Source organism: Halichoerus grypus, chromosome 6 (genome assembly GCF_964656455.1).
Source record: "Halichoerus grypus chromosome 6, mHalGry1.hap1.1, whole genome shotgun sequence".
Taxonomy (NCBI): domain Eukaryota; kingdom Metazoa; phylum Chordata; class Mammalia; order Carnivora; family Phocidae; genus Halichoerus; species Halichoerus grypus.
Genome location: NC_135717.1, coordinates 17,986,073 through 18,002,836, shown reverse-complemented (window position 1 = coordinate 18,002,836; position 16,764 = coordinate 17,986,073). Strand labels below are relative to the sequence as shown.

The 16,764-nt window shown below is 50.7% G+C and overlaps 1 protein-coding gene across 12 annotated transcripts in view; it reads right to left on the bottom strand.

Moving 5' to 3' along the window:
* The window catches only part of GSG1L (GSG1 like), a 230,726-nt gene that overhangs the window by 55,224 nt on the left and 158,738 nt on the right, over window positions 1-16,764 (bottom strand). For all 12 annotated transcript variants that reach the window (XR_013448788.1, XR_004908983.2, XM_078074665.1 and 9 more), the window contains one exon: window positions 8,403-8,514. Coding sequence is in view for 10 of the 12 variants with exons in the window: in XM_078074665.1 (XP_077930791.1) it covers window positions 8,403-8,514 (112 nt within the window). In the remaining 2 variants the exon portion in view is untranslated. The remainder of the gene's footprint in view (window positions 1-8,402; window positions 8,515-16,764) is intronic.

Sequence of the window (16,764 nt, the reverse complement as noted above, 5' to 3'; positions counted from 1 at the left end):
GATAGACTGATTCCTCCCACTTTTAGTCTTCTTTTTCAAAACTGTTTTAGCTCTTCTAGTTCCTTTGCCTTTCCTAATAAATTGTAGAATACTCTTGTCTATACCTACAAGAAATCTTGCTGAGATTTTAATAGGAATTGCATGAAACCTGTATACCAGCTTGAGGGGAACTGATATCTTTGCCACAAACATGGTGTATCGCTCCATTTATTTCGATCTTCTTTGATTTCTTTCATTGCCATTTTGTGGTTTTCAGCATGCAAGTCCTACAGATGTTTTGTTAGATTTATGATGAAGCGTTTCACTTTTTTCAGTGCAAACGGTATTGTATTTTTAGTTTTGTCGTCCAACTGTTCAATGCTAGTTTATTAGAAATATAACTGATTGGGGGCACCGGGGCATCTGGATGGTTCCGTCGGCTGAGCATCTGACTCTTGGTTTTGGCTCAGGCCATGATCTCAGGATCTTGAGATAGCGCCCCACTTCGGGCTCCACGTTCAGCAGGGTGTCTGCTTGAGATTCTCTTCCTCTTCTTCTCCCTCTGCCCTTCCCCTGCTTGTGCTCTCTCTCTTCCTCTCTCTCAAATAAATAAATAAATCTTTTTAAAAAATTGATTGGGGCGCCTGGGTGGATCAGTTGGTTGAGCATCTGACTCTTGGTTTCAGCTCAGGTCATGATCTCACGGGTCATAAGATCGAGCCCTGAGTCAGGCTCCACACTCAGTGGGGAGTCTGCTTGAAGATTCTCTGCCCCTCCCCCCATTCACACGCACTTACACGCTCTGTAAAGTCAATAAATCTTAAAAAAAAGAAATATAATTGATTTTTGTGATTTTTCTCTTGTATACCAAGACTGTACTGAACTCGTATATTAGGTCTAGGCATTTTTTGATAGATCTCTTGGATTCTTCTACATAGGCAATCATGTCATCTGCAAATAAGTATGGTTTACTTCTTCCTTTCCAATCTGTATGCCTTTTATTTACTTTTCATGCTTTACTGTCCGGGCGAGAACTTCCAGCACTGTGCTAAGAGTGGTGTTCCCAGTCTCAGGGGGAAACATTCAGTTGTGATACCACCTGCTGGGAGCAGGGGTCCCGGCTCCCCATGTGACCTCCACTGCCACTTGGGAATGGGTGGGGCTTGTTACTGTTCCAGCAAAGTGACAGTCCCGGCTCCCTACTCTGCTATCCCTGTAGCCGGTGAGGTGCCTCATGACAGCCTGGTGAGGTGAATCCAAGCTTGCATGAGTGGGGGGTCAAACTGTTGGTTTGTTTTCTGTGATGTAGGACTATCGAGAGCAGCTATTGCTAAGTTTTCTCTCTTGGTAGGCTGCCCCTTTCCTGGTCTTTTGGCTACAGAAAGCAGACTTTTGGTGGGGGGTGTATGTGTGTGTGTTTGTGTGTGTGTGCGCGCGCGCGCCTTTTGGTATTGCTGGATTGCTGACGTCTTCATTTCCAAACCGGGATGCACTAGACAAAAAGGACTCACCAGTGTGCTGTCTCTTGGTCCCTGATCAGCCTACTGTCTTCTGTCTACCTTTCAGCATCTTCTTACGCTTGCTTTATGGCTAATGTTCCAGGATTTTAGTTGTACTTAGCAGAAAGAATAGGGAGAAGTATGTCTACTCCATCTTCCCAGAAGTGGTAGGCCTGATTATTTGGTTTTTGATCGTCTTCCCACCCATACCAGAACTTCAGCTTCATGAAAACAGGAGCTTTGTTTTGTTCACTGCTCTATCCTTAGGACCTAGAACAATGCCTGGCACATAGGAAGTGCTCAGTAACTATTTGTAGAATGAAGAAATACAGACACGATAAAAACAGACTGAACAAACAGATATAAAAACACTGTACTGGTTTTCATGTGGTTGGGGGGCTCAGGGTTGCATCCACGAGTCTCCATCCTCCCTGCTGTGCTTCATCCCAACACCCCTCTGGGCCCCCACGCAGGGCACAGTTTGAAAACCTCGAGGCTCTAACACCTGTTGGTGTTTGCAGCTTGCGCTTCTGAGCGGGTGCAGTGAGGTACGTGGGTGGTTGGCCTGGTTTTTGGAGCCGAGAGCAGAGTGGACACTGTGGGGAGGAAAGGGGAGGGTGATGGGCTGGACAGAGTGGCTGTCAACCACTCTGGGAGCTGCAGTGCAGGGCAGGGGGGATGCTGGGGCCAGATTCAGAGATGCATAGAAACCACCTTGCAATCTGCTACAGGCCCTGCTCAGTGGGAAGGCTATTAACTGACCCCCGAGGGAGGCAGCCCTAGTCCTCATTTAGGACAGATGGACAGAGAGTCACAGTGCAGGACAGGACACAAATGCTTGGTCCAGGCCACGCTCAGTGCCCCAGAGCCGATGGGACCAGGAGCTGACGATGGCAGGTTCTGGGGGCCCAGCCAGTCTAGCAGGCACCCTTGGGCAGCCACGCCTCTCCTTCCCCTCCCTGGTCTTAGACAAAGGGAGGCCAGAGCCCCCTGCCTTGGGGGACATGAGAAAGAGGGAGAGCTTCCAGCTTCCTGCTGACCACTCAGCCTCTCAGCAGTGACATCAGCAAACACACCCTCTCCAGGGGCTCTCTGGGGCCAAGGTCCTTCGATGGTCACGGCAGCAGAATCCCCCCACCCCTGAGGGATCAATCCGCTGAAAGGCCATCTAAGGCCTGCAGAGAGGGCAGGGCGGCCTAGGGTCCTGAGAGAGGGAAGAGGCTAGCCTTCTGTTTCCAGGGTTGTGGAGACTGGAAGGGGGTAAAGGGGAATAGCAGTGAGGCCATTGACTTCACACAGGTAGGGTTTCAGAGGCGAACAGAGAGGCACCACCCCCCTCAGTACTGGCCCAACTTGCTACTCTTTGCTGTGTGACCTGTGCCAAACTGCTTAACCTCTCTGGGCTTCTAGCTCTTATAAAGCTACAACTCCCTGATGCTCTCCTACCCCCCGTCTGCGGACTGAATGCTCAGGACTGGGGTTTCGCTGTGTGTGTTGTGGTAGGAGGGCCCATTTTTAAAATCTTTCTCCATTTTGATCAAATTCAACAGAACGACAAAGTGACTAGCTTTCTACGTTCTTGCCATTGCCAGGAAAACTGCCGGGCTGACCTTCCACGCCGGGTTCACAACTCAAACTCCTGCAGGGTCCGGTGGATGATGATGCAGGGAAAGTACAAGGCGACAGTGAGTACAAGCCCCAAACTTGGATTTTTACGCAAAATGTTTACCTTTTTAGATGTTAAAAACAAATACATCTTTTATTTTTTTTAAACATTGTAATTTTTAATAGGTTTTTTTTTTTAGATTTGTGTGTGTGTGTGTGTGAGAGAGAGAGAGAGCATGCAAGCATGAGCAGGGGGGAGGGCAGAGGGAGAAGCAGGCTTCCCCCCAAGCAGGGAGCTCGATACAGGGCTCGATCCCAGGACCCTGGGATCATGACCTGAGCCCAAGGCAGACGCTTAACCAACTGAGCCACCTAGGCGCCCAAATACATCTTTTATCTAACACCATGGCAGGCGACACAAAACATCTAGGGGCCCTGGGCTGCATGCAGTTTGCAGCCCCTGGATTAACTGTGCAACCTGGGCCTTGCTCTTTCTGAGGCTGTGTCCTGGTCCCTGATCTGGGCATGGCAACCCCTCCGTGGGAGTTAGCACGGCAGGACCAGACAGCTCGGGGAGCTGAGACACAGAGCTGGGGGGAAAAAAGGCAGGCAGGAGGGCTGGAGGGTCCCCGGGCTCACGCGAGGATGGGGTTCCGAGGCTTAGGGCCAAAGCGGGGAGTCGGGCAGGGACGGGAGGGCACGGCCAGGGCAGGTGGAGCCCAGAGCACAGATGGCTAGGGGCTGCCTGCACGCCCATCGGGTGTCATTGCAGGGACATTCGGGGCACGTGCCTCCCAGCAAGTGAGAGCAGCATTACCAAAGGCTCAATGTCATTGTCACCACTTAGAATCACCGCCACTTAGGAGCACTTACTGTGTCCCAAGCGCTTTAAGAGCTTGGTCCCATGTAGTCCGTCCAACAACCCTATGAAACACGTATTACTACTACCTACCCCAGAGATGAATACACTGAGAGGCTGAGTTGTTCACCTCTAACAGGAACATTCGTGGAGCACATCCTCACGCGCCTCATTCCACACGGTCCTCATCGTAGCTCCTCCTCAGAGATGCCCCCACCCGGAGCCTCACCTCCTAAGGTTCATGCTTCGTTCGGCCCCTTCACCTTGAATCTGGCCCCATCACTTGCTCTCAACCAACAGAATGCACCAGAAGTGACAGCGTGCCTCCTGAGACAAGGTCATAAAATAAACTTGTAGCTTCTGCTCAGATGGCTTGGAATGCTTGCTCCCCGCAAGAAGCCGCGCCCGCTGACAGCCTAGCTGAGCCCCCAGCCCCCAGCGGGCACCCACAGCCAGTGCTGGGAGGGGCCAGCTAGGACACCCTGCCCGGCCACGCCCCAGATGATGTCACCCTGGCCAACATCCCACTGAAGCGTCATGGAAGACCTTGAGCAAGGACAACTTAGCTAAGCCCGGTCAACCCACTACACCATAAGAGAAAATAACACATTTTTGTTTTAGGGTGATGTGTTCTAAATGAAGAGAACACTGACAACACTACTCGCAAGAGCCCCATGAGTAGAAACTCAGGCCATCCTCATTTTACAGATGAGGATACTGAGGCACGGGGAGGCTGAGTGACCCGGTGTGAGTCCGCAGCCGGCGAGGGTCGGGGTGGGGGTCTGCTCCCAGGCTGTCTGATTCCCAACCAAGGAACCTTCTCCTTCCTGTGCAGGTGTCCCTCCCAGAAGCTGGGGCCCAACTTCAGCTGGGCATCTCTGATCCCCCAACCTCCCAAGCCCCCGAGGCCTGTTTTGCTCTGCTGGGCGGGGAGACAGAGGCTGACACCGTCTGGCCTCAAAGCTGGTCTCCTCTCTGGCGCCTGGGGTGGGGACAGGGGCGGTGTAGTGGCCAGAATTTTGACAAATGGCCTCACACATATTAAACAAGAGAAATGGCACTGCACAGCCCTGGCAAGGCCCCAGAAGAAGGGATGAAAAATGGGGCTGATCCATCTTGCAGGCTTCGGTGACAAGAAGAAATGGATCAGCCCTAAGAGGGGCCGCACGTTGGGCCCCGGCCTTAAATAAGTCAAATGAAAATCAGGCCAGCCCCAAGGGAGGAGGGGAGCAGGGCAGGAGGCCCGGCTTTCAGGGAAAGAAAGGTTCCCGTGGCTGACACCAGCCGGCTGGGTTTTAGATGCTGAGTGCCAGGGTGGAGAACTAGGGGCTTCTAGAGAGGCCTGTGGGAGGAGGAAGCTCAGAATCCTATTACCACTTAAGGCTGCGGGACCCTGGGTGGGTGACCCAACCTTTCTGAGCCCTGGTTTTCACACATTCAACATGGGGGTTTTGCATATATTAAGTTCATATTAAGAACGGTAATATTAGAAGGGCTAGAGCCTGGGGCGTCTGGGTGGCTCAGTCAGTTAAGCGCCAGACTCTTGATTTTGGCTCAGGTCATGATCTCAGGATCAAGAGATCAAGCCCCACATTGGGCTCCGTCCTCGTACTTAGTGTGAGTCTACTTGAGATCCTCTCTCTCCCTCTCCCTCTGCCCTTCCCCCTGCTTGTGTGCTCTCTAAATAAATAAATAAGGGGCGCCTGGGTGGCTCAGTCGTTAAGTGTCTGCCTTTGGCTCAGGTCATGATCCCGGGGTCCTGGGATCGAGCCCCACGTCGGGCTCCCTGCTCTGCGGGAAGCCTGCTTCTCCCTCTCCCATTCCCCTGCTTGTGTTCCCTCTCTCGCTATGTCTCTCTTTGTCAAATAAATAAATAAAATCTTTAAAAAATAAAATAAAATAAATAAATAAATAAATAAAATCTTAAAAAAAGGGGGGGGCTGAAGTTTAAGAGCACTTATGCATATGTCAAACAGGGTGCTAAGCGCATCTACAAACTGTCTTTGTATTACCCCATTCTCAGAGAGACACAATACAGAGGTTGAGGGTGCGGGCTCTGAGGCCAGACCGCCTGGGTTCAGATCCCGCTCTGCCGCCCAGCAGTCAGAAAGCCTGGATAAGTGACTTGAGTTCCCTGTGCCTCAGTTTCCTCTCCAGGAAGTACCCACTCCATAGCATTGTTATGATGACGACATACCAGTGCTCAATACACAGCAGAGATTATTACACACGTGCTCAACACTCCAAAATGTTCCTTTCCTTTGTCCCCTTCTCTAGCTCAGATGACCAACTTCCAAGGTCAAGAGCTCAAGCAAGAACTGCCAGAAGGAGGGAAGCATTGGATAAAATGGAACCAGAGCCTTAGTTGGTTTCCCTGCGGTCTTTCCACTTCAAGCGATCAGGGGTGGTGTTGGAGGGTCCAGGTCCCTTTAAGGCACATGCCTTTACAGGGGTGGCGCCAAGGAGAGAGTAGGAAGGGGCTTAAATCAGCAGGAGTCCCCACTGGTCTGAAAGGGGGTTCTTTCTGAGTTGGAGCCCTTTCTGCTCCACTCTGACCATCTTCCTCCAAAGTCTCTGTACCTGCTGTCCCCCTGCCCAGAACACTACCTTATTCCCTCCTCCACCAGTCTGCCTGACCACATTCTCCCCAGAGGACTCTCCCTGCCCGAAGCTGGGTCTGTGAACCCCCCCATCCACATGATAGCTTGTTTACTTGTCTCAGTTGCCTGTTACAACAGTGTCTTGGCCACTGCTGTGCCCCCAGCACCTAGGAGAGTGGCTGTCCCCAAGTAAGCATTCGGTAAATGCCTGTAAAATGACTAAGTAGATAAATGGTCCCCAGCTACCAGAAGCAGACCTGCAGACCCTGGACATCTGTGGTCGCTGTCTTTCCAGCATGCATTCCTTCTGATAACCACCACCCCCCCCACTCCCAATTTTCCACTGGGGGACCTCTCCTCTTCCTCCTCTCTTTGTCCAAGGGTTTGGGTGGGGCCAGTCTCTCCTCCTTGACCTTGTAATCAAGCCAGACCAATTAGAGCAGTCCAGTCTCCTCAGGGTCTAAATCATTGGTCATGGGATGGACACATGACTTAAGCTAATCCAATGAAAGCCTTAACCAGGATGTTGGCTGGAAATATTGGGAAGAGGCCCCATCTCTCTGCTGGTGTTGCTACATTTGTAAAATGTAAGCCTAGACCTGGGCTTGGTGACCATTTTTGCTTAGGGAAAAGTTGCTTGTGAATGAAGCCAACCAACACAAAGGGAACAGAGACAGGAAAGTGGGGAGGGGAGACTGCCTCAGCTACTGATGAATCACCTGATCACCTAGATCCAGCTGTGCCTGAAGCAGACATTCTGGTAGCTCACCCAGCATCCATTCCACCCATTCGCCATTTGCGAGCTTTTGGCTCACTCCTGACTCCAGAGATGAGCGTGGGCAAGCTAAGCCAATAAGCTCATGACATTCCCTCAGCTGTGGTGATGATTCAGGAGAGAGAAAATGACCTAAGTTGGGCCCATCAAAGGGAGGCTTGGGACTTTAGTCAATGTTGGGGAAAGAGAAGCCCTTTCTTCCCCTGTATGTGAAGGAAGAAGCAGCAGCCTCAGGAGCAGCTTTCTCACCACCAGGAGGGAAGCCCCCCCAGGGACAGGGTTAACATGTGCAGATGATCCCAGAGGAAGAGCAATCAGTCCTGATGACGTCAGAGACTCTGGATCAAACGGACCCTGAAGTCCACAACACAGCTGCCCCTTCCACTCACAGGAACCAGTGTGTTTCCGTATTGCTTGGACTGGCGGGGATGGACTTTTCTGTTACAAGGCACCCTAGCTGATCCTCCTGGACTTTTCTGTTACCTGAGCTAATACACATCCCATGTTTACTTACACGTGGGAGTCTATTGCCGATCCTGCCCTTCTTTGCACACCTAGCCTAGCAGACCTCCCAGGGCCCAGACGGCCTGCCAGCTTCTTTCCCCCCCTTCCAGAGCGGCCTGTGTGGCAGGGTCGGCAAACTTTCTCTGTAAAGGGCCGGGTAGTAAATATTTTAGGCTTTGTGGGCCACTGAGTGTCGGTCACAACCACAACTCTGCTGTTGTAGCAGGAAAGTAGCCACAGACAACACGTAAACCTAAGTGTGGCTCTGTCCCAATAAAACTTGATTTACGGACACTGAAATTTGAATTTCACAGAATTTTCACACATCGCAAGATGTTATTCTTCTTTTGGTTTATTTTCCAGCATTTCAACGTGTAAAAACTATCCTTAGGTTGAGGGCTGCGTAAAAACAGGCGGTGGGCCACATTTGGCCCATGGGCCATAGTTGGCCAACCGCAGTGTTAGGGTCTCAAAGTGCCTTTGGACTCCGGGCTAGCTACCTTTGCCTTCTTCTGCCCTTCTCCCCACAGCTGGGCCAAGCTGCTAAAGTCCCAGCATGCCTGGAGGTCAAAGCCACTTACCAGAAGGACCACCCGTAGTCCCAGGAGTGGGGTCTCCAGTCTTCAGGGCCGAGGCTCACAGTGACCTGGAATACTTGCGTGTACATCATGTGGGCTACCATTCCCAGGAGGCCTGTGGGGGGGAGCAGAACAAGGGGTCAGGAAGCCAGGTGGGGCTCTGTCCCCCTTTGTCCCGTGGGCCTGTTAGTGTTGGGGGACAGCATGGAAGGAGAAGGGCCGTCGGCAGGACCGGAGCAGGGAAGCCAGAGGAGGGCGCTTTTCTCAGCCAGCCAAGGAGCTTGAGTTTGAGCGAGAGGGCAAAAGGCAGGCCTGGAGAAATTAAACAAGGGAGACACAGAGTCAGATCTGGGCACAGATGGACACGCTTTTTCTGTTAAGTACCAGATACGTAGATATTTTAGGCTCTGTGGTCCATGCAGCGTCTGTTGCAACTACTTCTCCACTGCTGGAGAGCCATAGACAATACATAAATGGACGAGTACGGCTGTGTACCAATAAAACTTTATTTACAAAAACAAGCACCGGGCCGGATTGAGCCCGTGGGCTATAGTTTGCTGATGCCTATGTTAGAAGGTCATTTGGGAGAAGCAGCCTAGAGGTATTTTTCAAAACTGTAGATCTGGACTCCCTAGACTAGTGGGTCATGAAATCACCTTCACTGATTGCCAGCAGTAAAAAAAAAAAAAAAAAAGCAACAAGAATGGAATGGAATAGAATAGGCATCTCTGATACCATCAAGTATAACAAGAGTGAGTATTGTTTTGTGAAACTTTGCAGTTCTATGCATATGTCTGTGTGTGTGGTGACTGAAACATGAAATGGTTTTCTGTGGCTCATGGTCAAAAATCTTTGAGCCCACTGGCTGGGAAGACTTGGATTCCCAGGGATCTGAGTGGGAATCCTCTTCCACCATGTTTTCGCCATGTGGCGCTGGGCAAAGCTTCACTCTCTGAGCTTCATTTAAATCTCTGAACCCTAAGATGAGGACTGTGACGGGTAAGGTGAAGCATAGGTAAAGGAGACGAGGCAGCTTCAGTGTTGGTGCCTAGGGGGCATGTAATCATTACAGCTAGCAGGATTATTACAACCCTGGGGGCCTTTCTCTGTGTGGACCATGGCATCTGGAGCCCTCATGAACCTAACCCTAAGATAGAGTGATACGATATTGAGGAGGGAAGGGGTAGATAACAAGAAAGGAAAGGAATCGTGCTTGTGCACCTGCTGTGGGCTGAGCACTCTGTGTTATTACCTCTTACTTTTCATAACAACCTTCTAAAGTATTATGAGGTACCATGATCAGGACTATGTACCGTTCATTGTTCAGGTTGCCCACTGCACATCTCCATAGGGTCCATTCACAATGCAGTCTACGTGCATGTCCCTCCCTGGAGTTGAAGCAGAACAATGCCTACAAGGCTGTATATGGCAGCCCTGCGTATGATTGTTCCCATTTCACAGGTGAGAAAACAGAAGCCTGGAGTGATAAAGTCTGTCCATGGTCATGAAGGGAGTCAATGGTGTCATTGTGACTGGTGCCCAGATCCAAATGCCCTTAACTCCAGGGCTCTTCCCATGATGCCCAGCATGTGTCTGTCTTCCCCTGGTTGCCCGATCACCCTCTCCCCTCTTCTTGAAGAGGAGGCGAGAGGAAAGATGGAGCTAAGGGGAGCAGAGGTGGAGGTTAAGCAGAGACAGAAACAGAGGGTGCGGGGCTCTGCATCCTGGAACCCAGCGTGGGGAGTGGAGGGAGGGGGCCATCCTGTGTTCCCATAGTGTGAAGATAAATGTTTAACAACTGGTTCTCCAGAGGGAAAAGAAAAGCCCTGATCTGTAGCATTTGCCAAGTTCCATGGTGCAACGACTCACACTATGGCCGATCTCAAGCTACCAACGTGATGTCACTGAAAGCAGAGCAGAGCAGAGGCGCACAAGCTGGTGCCAATAGGCTCCAGCACAGCTCTGGGTCTCACTCCAGTCCCTGGACCTCGGGCCCAATGGAGACCACGGATGCAGAGTTGGCTGTCTGCATCTCTGAGCCTGGGTCAGCCCCCCATGGACACTTGTCACTATTCTCTGACCGCAGATGTGGGCTGGCAGGGAGCTCTCAAGTCAGGAAATCCAGGGAGAAATCCAGGCACCATGATAGGTGCCGAGGCCCCCGCAGGAGCCTCGTAAAGGTCTAGCCTCCCCCAGGCTGTCTCTGCCAGGCCCGAGTACATCCTAGACTGCATCTTTAGTTGTGCCCTGGCAGGTGGCGCAGAACTGTCCCGGGCTGTCACACCCAACAACAGCACACTCTCTGGTCCTCTCTGCCCTGGCTCAGTCTATTAGGAGGAGGAGAAGAATGGTGAGCCATATGGAGATCTTATTTTTCTTTACTTGACACAATTCTGGGTGAACTTGCCAAGAGGTACGTAACAGATATACCTTATTCTTTGGAACCGATGCATATGATTCCTTAATAATGAAGTACCATGTTTTATTTACCCAATCAATTGACAGTTATATTAAGTTATTTCCAGCTTTTTGCTCTACAAGCAATAATACTGAACACCTTTCTGCAAGTCTTTTTGTGCTTACAAGCAACTATTTCTCCAGAGGGAATAATAAGAATTGCTGAGCCATAAAGCATACATATTTTAAATTTGAGTCAATGTTGGGGAATCGCTCTCCTGCGTGGTAGCCCCATCTTGTGCTTCTGCCAGCTATCTGGGAGTCCTTACCCAAATCTTCACCAACACTGGAGATTCTAAAACGTTAAATACTGTCATGCTTTTATGACGCAGAACGACACTTCAACATTGTTTTAAGTTTTGTGTTTCCCTCATTACTAGTGAGCTTGGGCGTTTTTCACGTGTTCATTGACCATTCCTACCTCTGTCTGTATCCTTTGTCAATTTCTTCTTTTTTTAAAAAAGAAAAAAATATTTTCCCTTATCAATTGGTAGGAATTCTTTATGTATTCTGGATACTAATCCTGTCTGTTGTGTAGACTACCGAGAGTTTAGTGCTTGCCTTTTCCCATGTACTGGACATCTTTCTGTTTTTTAATTAATAGACTTTGGTCTTTAGAGCAGTTTTAGGTTTACAGAAAAAGCGAGGGGAACTTACAGAGAGGTCCCCTGTGCCCCCGGTCGCCACCCCCACAGTTTCCCATATGATTTACATCTGCCATCAGTGTAGGACATTTATTACAATTGATAACCCAATACTGATCCAGGATTATTAACTAAATTATTAACTAAATTAAACTATTAACTTAGTTTACATTAGGGTTTTCTCTTTGTGTTGTACATTCTATGGATTTTGATCAATCTTTGGCGACATGTATCCACCATTACTGTGTCGACTAGTTTCACAGCCTTAAAAATCCCATGTTCCACCTACTCATCCCTCCCTCCCTCCCACCTTACTGAACTCCTGGCAACCACTGATCTTTTTACCGCCTTTTTCGTTTTGCCTTTTCCAGAATGTCATATAGTTGGAATCATACGGTGTGTAGCCTTCTCAGATCGGCTTCTCTCACTTAGTAATATGCATGTAAGGTCCCCCCACGTCTCTTCATGGCTTTTTAGCACTGAATGATGTTCCACTGTCTGGACGCATCACACATCACTCACCTGTGGGCCATCCACCTGCTGAAGGACATCTTGGTTCCTTCCAAGTTCTGGCAATTATGGATAAAGCCGCTTTTCTCATACATTTTGGTATTTGATATCATCAAATTTACTAGGCTTTTCCTTTTCGGTTTTCACTTCCTGTGTCTACTTTTAGAAAAGCAGCACCGTCAGGGGACCTGGGGGACTCAATCGGTTAAACATCTGCCTTTGGCTCAGGTCATGATCTCCAGGTCCTGGGATCAAGCCCACATCTTCCAGCTCCTGGCTCAGTGGGGAGTCTGCTTCTCCATCTCCCTCTGCCCCTCCCCCTGCTCTCTCTCTCAAATAAATAAAAATCTAAAAAAAAAAAAAGGGTAGTGTCTTAAAAAAAAAAAAAAAGCTTAGAAAAGCAGCACCATAAACACACGGTCTTATATTTTTATATTAATTCACCCAGAATTTATCTTGGTGAATGGTGTTAACTGTTTTTAATGAGTAGCTAATTGTTTTGAATCCTTATAGAATGACCTGTTCTTTCTCCACTGACTATTTGTTTTTAAGATTTTATTTATTTATTTATTTATTTATTTGAAAGAGACAGAGTGAGACAGACAGCATGAGCAGGGGGAGGGGGAGAAGCAGACTCCCCTGCCAAGCAGGGAGCCCGATGCGGGACTCGATCCCAGGACCCTGGGATCATGACCTGAGCCGAAGATAGTCGCTTAACTGACTGAGCCACCCAGGCATCCCTCTCCACTGACTTTAAATGACACTTATATTCCAAGCCCCACATGTATATGAGTCTGTGTCCTAATGTCCCTCTGTTCCTGTGTCAATGCCACAGTTTTAGTCCTAATTCACAGGAGAGTCTGTCAGCTGGGAGGACAAGCCTCCCCTCCTCGATGCCCAGTGCTCATTCCCCCTGGAACTGATGCCCTACCCAGAAGCCTTGTGCCTTTGGTGGGGTCCCAACCCCTTCCTGAACCCCCCACCCCAGTCCCTTTCTGGGGGAGGGGGCTTGCTCTCCAAACACTCCGCTGTTCTAACTTACTCCGTTCCTTTTGCACCATGCCAGTCCAGATGCTCTCTGAGTTCTGTGACCTCTGGGTGCCTTGGTTTTCTCATCTATAAAATGGGGACATTAGAAGACATAGGTAATTCTAATGAGCATCTACTAAAGAAGGAGTACTTTCATGAGAACAACTACTCCTTGTTTTAGGGCAGTGGGAACATAACGAAAACTCCTCACTAGACTCAGAAGCCAGACCCAGCCTGTCGGCAGAATAATTAATTTTCCAAATTGTTAGTTTGAAAAGCATTGATTTCTCAATCGATTTCCATTTACTCCCAAATACGAAAGGCTGCACTTTAAGAAAATGACAATCCACTCAAAGATAGGCTGGTGAGAGTCTCTGATTGCATTTTGAAGATTCTCCTTTAAAAACCCGACCCTCGCCTGTGTTTCTGGAAGCACGTCTGTTCTGCAAAGGGAGGTCCATGGGTAGCATCTGTCATACAAACCCTCCGCAGAAGGAACTGTTTCCGATTCCTCTGAGTGAAAAAGTGACTTTCTGCGGAGTTACTGCACTTCCTAAATTAGCATCAACTAGATGAATGAGGCTTTCCTGCTCTGCGACTGCTATTTCCTGTCGGAGCCCCACGCTAGGAAACTCACGGCTGTAAAAGTAATTTTCCAACTCCTGACACCATAAACGGGAGCCCCAACCCACGACCCACGTGGTGAGGCAGCCATGGCTCCTCCCAGCTCCTGGGGGACTCTGGAGAGCACTGGGGGTGGCGCTGACCGAGGGGCCAGAGCTGGGCTGGGTGTGATGCCTGCCAGACCCCACAACAGGAAGGGCTGCCATGACTCCCAGCCCTGCCCTCCGCTGGTCAGACCAAAGAAGGGAAGTCAGCTGTCAAGTCCAGAGGGGCTGGCATTCGTCCAGAATTAAGAGACAGTGTCGGGAGGGTCAGAAGCTAAGCCCAGGGTAAAGCAGGGGTGAAACAAAGTGAGAGAGAGTCTATAGTTTCCAGCTCTGTCACTCACCAGCTATGTGACCTTGAGTAGGTGACCTCCCATTTCTGTGCCTCAGTTTCCTCAAGTGCAACATAGGCGTAATAATAGCACCTGTCAGAGATTGGTATGAGTATCAGGTGGCTTATACTTGTGAAACATCTAGAACAGTGCTTGGCAGGAAGGAGGCCCTATATCAGTGTTTCTTGAATGAATGAATGAATGAATGAATGCCTGAGACTCACTGTATAGGCCCTCTAGACAGCACACTTGTCCGGGGACCAGATCTGTAGCCCCAGCACACAGTAAGTGTTTGATATGTGTCAAATGAAAAGATGACCACAGGTGCGTGGGGGCGGGGTGTTAGGCCGGCTGGTGGAAAGTCCTGGGTCTGGGATATGGGAATGAGCAAGAGCAGGGCTGCATCTGACAACTCGGGAGAGCGAGTCGTCTACATGAGCCAATATCCAAGTCATCATTCATTTATTTATCATTCATTAATTCAATCTGTCAATGAATATTTATCAAATGCTTTTCACATGCCACACATTGGTCTAGTGCTTGGGGGCCACTAACACAGATGGACCAAGGCCCTGCCCTCAAGACTCTCAGGTTCTAGTGGAGAGATCCAGATGACGAGCCCACAGGTTAATAGGAAAACATCCTGTAGTGAGAGGTGCCATGATGAAAATAAAATAAGACAACGTGACCGAGAGATCCTGGGGGCTGCTCAGACTGGGTGATCAGGGAGGGCCTCTCTGGGGAGGTGATATATTTTTTTAAAGACTGTATTTATTTATTTGAGAGAGAGACAGACAGAGCATAAGCAGGGGGAGAGGCAGAGGGAGAAGCAGACTCCCTGCTGAGCAGGGAGCTCAAGATGGGCCTGGATCCTGGGACTCCGGGATCAAGACCTGAGCCGAAGGCAGATGCCCAACTCACTGAGCCACCCAGGTGTCCCTCGGGAGGTGATATTTAAGCAAAGGTTTGAATGGGAGCTGGAGGCAGCCACAGGGAGGTCTGGGGAAGAGCACTCCAGTCGGAGGGAGAGAGGCCTGGCAGAGGCCGAAGGCAGGGGCCTGACCTGGGGGTGGCAGGGAGAGGAGGCTCCTGCAGAGGGCTAAGGAGAAGGTGTTTGGAGATGGGTCAGGAAGGTGGGCGGCGGCTAGCACCTTGCAGGCCACAGTGATGAGTCTGGCTTTTATTCTGAGTGTGGCAGAAGCCAGCAGAGGGCGGAAGCGGGGGCCTAGGTTATGTTTACAGCTCATTCTGGTTAGTGGGTGAAGAGAGCGGGTGGGGGAGGGGTGTGGAGGAGGGAGCCCGGCTGAGAGGCCCGTCCAGGAGGCCCGCTGCTTGGCCCAGAGCTGCCGTGTGAAGGTGGAGCCAACAGGACGTGCTCATGGGCTGGACATGGGGGCGAGGGTACCCGGAGCCTAGGATGACCTCCGGGGTTTCGGGTTGGGCAACTAACTGGGCAGATGGTGGTGCCATCTACTAAGATGAAGACGATGAAGGAAGGAAGACATTGGGGTGGGCGGAATCCCATTTGGGCCATATTAGTTGGAAATGTCTATCACAGACCCAAGCAGAGATATATCAAGCAAGCGGTTGGGTGTACAGGTCTGGGGTGCAGGGAACAGTCTGAGCTGGGGATTAAACGCATGAGTCACTGGCACAGGGACAAGGGCCCGGGAGAGACCACCCGAAGAGAGGCTGCAGGAAGGGAAAGCCCCGATGGAGCCGAGCCAATGCTGGGGCTGAGCAGAGTAGGGGGGCATGCAGAGCGGGCCAAGGAGGGTCCCCGGGCAGCAGGAGGAAGGGAGTGTGGCATCGCCAGGGCCGGGCAAAGTACGCATGCCAAGACGGAGGCAGCAGCCCGTGAGGTCAAAGATGAAGAGAGAGAAGGGACCGTTGGATTTGCCAATACGCAGGCCATTGGGGACAGACGCTCAGCTACAATAGGCTGAAACGAGGAGAGAAAGCAGCCAAGTCATCCCAGAGAAGGCGTCAAAGCCCGTGGAGAAGCAGGAAAAAGGGGGGACAGCGGGGTTCAGGGACAGGTGCTGAAGAGCGGAGGCAGAGAACGTTCCCGTGCTCCCCCCAAGCGATCAAATAGACTGGGGGAGACTGCTGGTCGGAGGAGCCCCAGGGCGAGTGCAGAAGCAGGGCAGAGAGAAGGCAAGAAGGGCAGGGAAGTTTCCAGAGCTGCTTCCTGTCCACCAAGCAGGGCGAGACCCTTGGCTGAGAGTGAACCAGCAGGTGTGGACCCAGGGGAAGTTTAAGGAGTGAGAGAAGGGGTGGCATAGTCTTTTTGGGGAGTGGGGAAGCGCGGACAAGCACGCACGCTGCATACGTGTGGGGTCTGTGCTCATGAGCGTAAAGTGAGATCAGGCGACACGACAGGGACACGCCGGAGTGCCTAGCCATGACGCCGCCCTGTGGGGAGGGGGCGTGGTGGACCCTGGCCCAGGTGGCCCTTCCTGTGGGAACACTCTGCAGCCTGGGAATGTGGCCTGGGGCACGATACAGAGCAATGATGCCCCTCTCCCACAGGCTTCTGGGACTCGTCTTGCATCTGGCCTGCCTCTCTTTTGCAGGGTTTGGACATATTATGCTGAGGGCATTGCTCCATTTAATTGAGATATCAGGGAAGTAGCTGATTAATTTATAATAGAGTTTATTATTAAAGATGTTGTCTAAGTTACTACTCCGAACGCTCGGAGAGCATTCATGTCTAAATAAATAT